Raw genomic sequence first — 6,282 nt, 5'->3', positions numbered from 1 at the left:
GACATAACTATATGTGGAGTCAGAGCAGGGAATCCTAAGACGCAGACTCACATTGGGGGATCCTCTCACTGTGCAGTGATCTTCTGCATAGACCACAGTGGGAACCGGCACCCTCCCCTCTTCAGAGCAGGGGGTGCCAGGTTTAATGCTTGGTGCCTATTGTGCTCGGGTCCTCTGTAGAGCACCCGAGCATTGCAAAGTGTTCTACATGAGCACTTTGGTGCTCGATCAACACTAACCACCACCAAAGGCTCGTCTGTTGACAACAGTGGCTGATGCATAGCACCATCATTGGCGGCCATCATTTCTGCTCAGAGTGAATCGACTTTTTTCAGTATTTAATTTAATTTGGTCCAGATAAATAGGACACATTGTATAAAGTAGTACCCAGTGGTACGTTTCAGACTCTTTTGATGAAGAAGAACATAGACTATCCCAAAAAGTTCTGCAATCTATGAATACTACTTGATACAGTGTAACCTGTAATTGAATACATGATTTTTTACAATTTGCAATACAGTAAGATAACAAAATGAGTTATTATTAACCTAACAATTAGTTTCTGGAGCTTTCTAGAAAGCTAGGATCTCAATGGTTTCTTTTCTCTACACTCCAGCAATGATATGTCAACATGATGAATGACCACTGCAGCCAATCACTAGCTTTAGTTGAGACCTTGGTCGACTTACCATTACAGCCAGTGATTGGCTGCAGCCAATCTTTTTAATATCTAGTACACTATGTGCAGAATATAAACATGGGAAATTAATGTGCCATGCATTACTCTTAACTGTCTGTTTCTTCTTTTCCACAGGGCTAATTTGGAGAGGGATCTTCTCACCTCCATGGATCTAAAGAATCTGTCCATGTACAATGATGATGAATACAATAATGGCACTAATGGCACAGCTATTGATCAGAAGACTCACTACAATTATTATGCCATGCTGCTTACGCTCCTCATATTTGTCATCGTCTTTGGTAATGTCTTGGTCTGCATGGCGGTGTCTAGGGAAAAGGCTCTACAAACCACCACCAATTACCTAATTGTCAGCCTTGCTGTAGCTGATCTTTTGTTGGCAACACTGGTGATGCCCTGGGTGGTTTACCTTGAGGTAGGTTTACTATAAAAGTCATCTAACATATCATGTCTTTCATTTTCTGCATTTGAAGTTGAATGCATGTCTACAATGATAACGTTTTACCCATGCGGATATTATGGAATGTTCTAAGCCTTTATACTGAGCTCACTGGGGGCAGCATAAAATATTGATAGACATGCGGTCTGTAAGTATTGTTGTACAGCCAAATGCTGTTTAATGTTGTTAGTGTGCTCTGGGGAAGAGTCATGGGCCGTCAGAAAGAAGTCCGGGGTATTCATTAGCTCCTAATCTTCCAACCCAGCCTCCAATAGTTCAGATACCGGTAATAAATCCTATTTTGTGAAAACTTTTATAGCTTACAAATATCAACTCTTTAAAATGTCTTTATTATTTAAAACCAAAGTCAATCACAATGTGGAAAATATATGGAAGCCTAAATGACACATTTTTTAATGATTGAACTTTACTTATTTCTACTTAACTTTTTTCCATAAAGTATTTTTCCTATTGGTCTTTATTAAAAATGTTCATTAGTTTATCCTCTACAGCTTTCACTTTATCTGCAGCATTTCCTTCTTAGTGAATCCATCAGAGAGCTGCTCCGACAGCTCGATCTGTAAGCATTATCTCTAGTTTCCTGGCTTGTGTAAGCCATATTTTGAACAAAATTTTGCTTAAATGACAAATTGTAAGATTTGTTTTTGGACCAACACTATTAGAGTTTAGTAATCAAAAATATGTGTATAGTCATTATTTGCCTAGGTGCAATTATATGTTAAAGTTATTTTTCACATGGCTGATATCAAGTAAATGCAATGCTTTAAAAACTTGTGCTATATGATTTCCATATAAATGTTTTCATTTATGGAAGATCAGAAAAGAATACTTGGAAGAGGGAAGGTACTTTTGCACTATACTGTATTTAGTCTACAGAAATACTGTATCTTGGGAAGAATTGTCTTACAAATTAAATGACAACTAGGGTTGAGCGAACCCAGACTGTAAAGTCCTGGGTTGTACCGAACTTTAGGGTTTTTGTTCCTGGACCCGTACATTTTTTCTGTAAAAGTTTGGGTTGGAGTTCGGTGTTTGACAATTTATTGCAGGGCAGCCAATCAACAAGTACTAATGGCGAAGTGCAGCATGTGACCCAGTCTCTATATAAGCTGAAGTCACGTAGCGCTGCACGTCACTCTGCTATTACTAGTTGTAGGGAGAGGATGCTGCTGCTGTAAGGGAGAGATTAGGAAAGTCTATGATATCTTCATTTGGTGTGAAGTCTATGATCTACAGCGTTTTTTATTTGGGGATGCAATGCAACATTTTTGTTCACTGCCATAAGCCCAGTGATTTTTTAATCCGTCTTTTAGTTAGGTGGGCGTCAGAGGCCATTTTGTGCAACATCAGTGCACCAGCACTGCATATGTGCAAGGGACAATCATTTAATCCTGTTCTTGTAGTTCAGTGGCTGTCATTATACCCATTTTTAAAGCGCACCTGCACCGCATATGGGCCGGGGAAGGGAAAATAATATCGTCTGTGAGTTCAGGGACCCAGGGGGTGACACATACCCATTTTTTTCTGTAAAGTACCCCTGTGCTGCATTTCTGAGAGTGAAATATAATCAGTTAAATCTATCTGTTCCATTGTGGGGTGACATATTTAAATGTTTTGTTGCAAAGTAACTCTGAGGCCTGCACTGCATATGTGACAGGCAGGCAGATAAATTCGGCAAATCCATCTGTTCCATTGTAGGGGTGACATATCCACATTTTCTAATGTAAAAAACAAACGAACCTGTGCTTAATTTGTGAGATTGAAATATAATCTCAGTTAAATCCATCTGTTTCATTTATGGTTAAAGAATCCCTTTTTTGGGGGGGCAATAAAGTACCTTTTTGCCTTGTACTTTTGGGCAATAAAGTACCTTTTTGCCCTGGGCTGCATTTCTGACAGTCCAATAAAACCGCCAAATACTGCAGTTACATTTTTTGTTGAAAAATTGCAATTGTTGTTGCTTGAAAGTACATTTGCGGCCTATGCTGCATTTCTGCCAGTCAAATAAAATCAGTAAATACTGATGATACATTGACAAATTCACTTTTTTTTTTACAGTGAAGTATTTGTATTAAATTCAACTGTCACACTGTTGTGTGACCTCAAGAAATTTTTTCTCTTTATGACACTGGCATAGCTTTACTGTCAGTGAACTTAAGTGTTGACTATTGGCGGTTACATTGTCGCCTGACATAAAGCATCTGTTAGTTTCGTGGGTGAATGCAAAGAATGAGGAGAGCGTCAAATAAGGGACATGGCCCAGATGGTGATGCTGCTGATGTTGGTGGAGCTCCTGTTGCAGGGAGAGGACCTGGCGATCTGTGCCAGCTACACGTACAAGTGAAACACCTTCTTCAGTTGAGAGTAGGCAACAGAACCTTCAGCATTATTTCGTAGGGCCGAATGCGGCTCTACGAATGGTGAGGCAAGAACAAGTACAGGCAATAGTAGATTGGGTGGCTAACAGTGTCTCCAGTTCCTTCACATTTTCTCCCACCCAGTCCTCTGCTGAAAACTGAGAGTTGGCACCTACTGCCCATGGCCATCAGTCTTTCATCTCACCCCCTTGCAATTTAGCCAAGCAGTCTGAGCCCCAAGTCATGCAGCAGTCTTGTATGCTTTTTGATGACTCTGCAGGGTTTTCAAGTTCAGGTCAAATTCAGGTCATGAACTTTTTTTAACGTTCGGTCGAACCCGTTGAAACCGAACTTCCAGGTGTCCGCTCAACTCTAATGATAACAGAGGTGAATGACTTGAAACATGCTGAAATGGGAAAAATTGAGAAAACATGAACTAGGATGATGACTCTTAAGACATTTTTCATAAAGAAAGTGGGAATTGGATAAAGTAGTAGGTACATTTTTTTAATTTGACAGAGAGGGTAGAAGTCATTAGCCATGTTGCCATTCAGTTTATAGAAATGACTACCATAGTTTATTGCTCCACATTTCTGATGTGATCCTATATAGTGATCCTATCACTTTTAATTTTTACTCATTAACCACTTCTCAACTGCTCCACGTAAAAATACATTGGGCATTTAAAAATAGTGCCAGCCTGCGAGCGTAGTGGGCGCCATAGCCATGGCACCATCGAGCACCAACAGCCAAGGTCTGTGTCCGGTCACGGTCATTTAACACTTCAGATGCCATGGTCAAACCTGAACACAGCATCAGAGCATGTTAAAACCCAGAAAGGCACTCCCCGACAGAAATTAGAAGAATCGGAGCTTGTTAGCAGCAGCCCTTGTTCTCCTGTGTGCAAGAGACTGCTGCATAGTAATTTCTATAGAGACCCTGCCTGTGCATTGCTGTATGTCGGTTTTTATCTGCACGGGATTGAATAAAGCCTCAAGTATTTTTCAGTGAAGCTGGACCATTTTTCTTTCTTTTGGGATTCGCTGTGCGCCCAAGGTTCAGGGCGAGGTCCGGGCTCCTGGCTTCCTGTGGAAGAGCGCGGCATTTTCCAGTGTTGCTCCTGCCTGGGCTCCATAGAAACACAGTAAAATCCTCATAGACTCCAATGCTAATGCATTGGAGTATATCAGGATAGCAATCCAATGATTGCTTGCTATAGTTCCTTATGGGAACTATAAAAAAGTGGGGGAAAAATAGTTTTTATAAAAAAATAATAATAATTCAAATCACCTTTCTTTAACCCCCCAAAAACAAAACACCATGGGTATTGACGCGTGCAAAAAAGCGTGTACTATTAAAATATAAAAATATTTATCCCATATGGAAAAAAGCAAAACAGAACAAAAATCTAAATGGCTGATTCACAATTTTTGGCCACTTCTCCTTCCACAAAAAATTGGATAAAAATTTATTAAAAAGTCAAGCACACCCCAAAATGGTACTACTGAAAAGTACAGATCGGGCTACAAAAAAATGAGCCCTCACACAGCTTTGTACACATACAAATAACTACAAAATAGTTATAGGGGGTCAGAATATGGTGACTAAAAGAAAAAAGTTTTTTTTTTTCCAATATAAAAACACAAGAAAAAAAAAATATATGTGGTATTGCCAGATTCTTATTGACCTGGAGAATAAAAGTAACTGGTCAGTTTTACCATAGATTTGGTGCGTTTTCTTCAATCAAGATGCCAGTGATTGGCCTGTCCGTGAGCAAATGAGTGAAGTGAGTATGTATTTGTTTGTTTTTTACAACCATTTCAGAAAAAAATGATTAGTTACCAAGAAGCATGAGGAAATTTGGCTTTGTGACAAATCAACATTTTCCAGAAATCCGAATCGCAGTCCACTTGGCTCAACACTAGTTATGACAGATCCTAGTGGAAATAGTGTCAGAATGGTAGATAATAATGATCATGTATACAAGAAATGCCAATAATACTAAATATTAGGTGCTTGCGCTTGGGGCCTTGTTCCCTCAGTTTGCTCGCCATGTCACAGAGTATGTGTATACTAATGTATGTTAATGCTCCCTTGATATTATCTCAAATGCTCTCTTGATACAGTATTTAGACTCTTTATGGTGAGTGTGACTAATTGTTATACAGTATTTAATATTATTGCCATTCCCTGTATACATGAGCAGAAATTATCTACCATTCTGGTGGTAATCAGCCGAGTACCGCATGTGCTCGAGCGCCATGCTCAAATCTCCTCCCGCACGTTTCTTGGCTGCTACGCAACCAATAACCGTGCGGCTAAGAACTGCCCTCACTGTAATGTCAGTAGCCATATTGGGTACTGGCATTACAGTGATTGGGTGGCCAGAACACGTCATCGGTGCTATATAGCACCCGATGACGCATGTTCGGCTCATTCGTAGTTAGAAAAAGCTGAGCATAGGAAGGGACAGACAGTGTAGGGAGTGTAATTGAATATTTTATCTGTACAAAAACGTTTCAGAGACCCAAAAGTCCTTGTAAGGACTATTGTGTGTGACAGCAACAATATATGTTTGTAGCGCAACCTGCGCTAAATTGATCAGTGTTAGGGACTGCTGTGCATAGGAAGAGACAGACAGTGTAGGGAGTGTAATAGGACAATTTTTATACAAAAACTTTTCAGAGACCCAAAAAGTCTTTTTAAGGACCATTGTGTGTGACAGCAGCAATATATATTTTTAGCGCATCATGCGCTAAATACAG

The 6,282-nt window shown here is 39.8% G+C and overlaps 1 protein-coding gene across 2 annotated transcripts in view; it reads left to right on the top strand.

The window, feature by feature from the left end:
* The first annotated feature begins 845 nt into the window (after positions 1-845).
* DRD2 (dopamine receptor D2) overlaps positions 846-6,282 on the top strand; it is a 253,047-nt gene continuing 247,610 nt past the window's right edge. For both annotated transcript variants that reach the window (XM_044278450.1, XM_044278448.1), the window contains exon 1: positions 846-1,115. In XM_044278450.1, the coding sequence (XP_044134385.1) occupies positions 846-1,115 (270 nt within the window). The remainder of the gene's footprint in view (positions 1,116-6,282) is intronic.

The sequence above is a fragment of the Bufo gargarizans genome, chromosome 2 (assembly GCF_014858855.1).
Source record: "Bufo gargarizans isolate SCDJY-AF-19 chromosome 2, ASM1485885v1, whole genome shotgun sequence".
Lineage (NCBI taxonomy): Eukaryota > Metazoa > Chordata > Amphibia > Anura > Bufonidae > Bufo > Bufo gargarizans.
The sequence above is the reverse complement of the archived record's forward strand: the minus strand, read 5'-3'. Positions and strand labels throughout refer to the sequence as shown.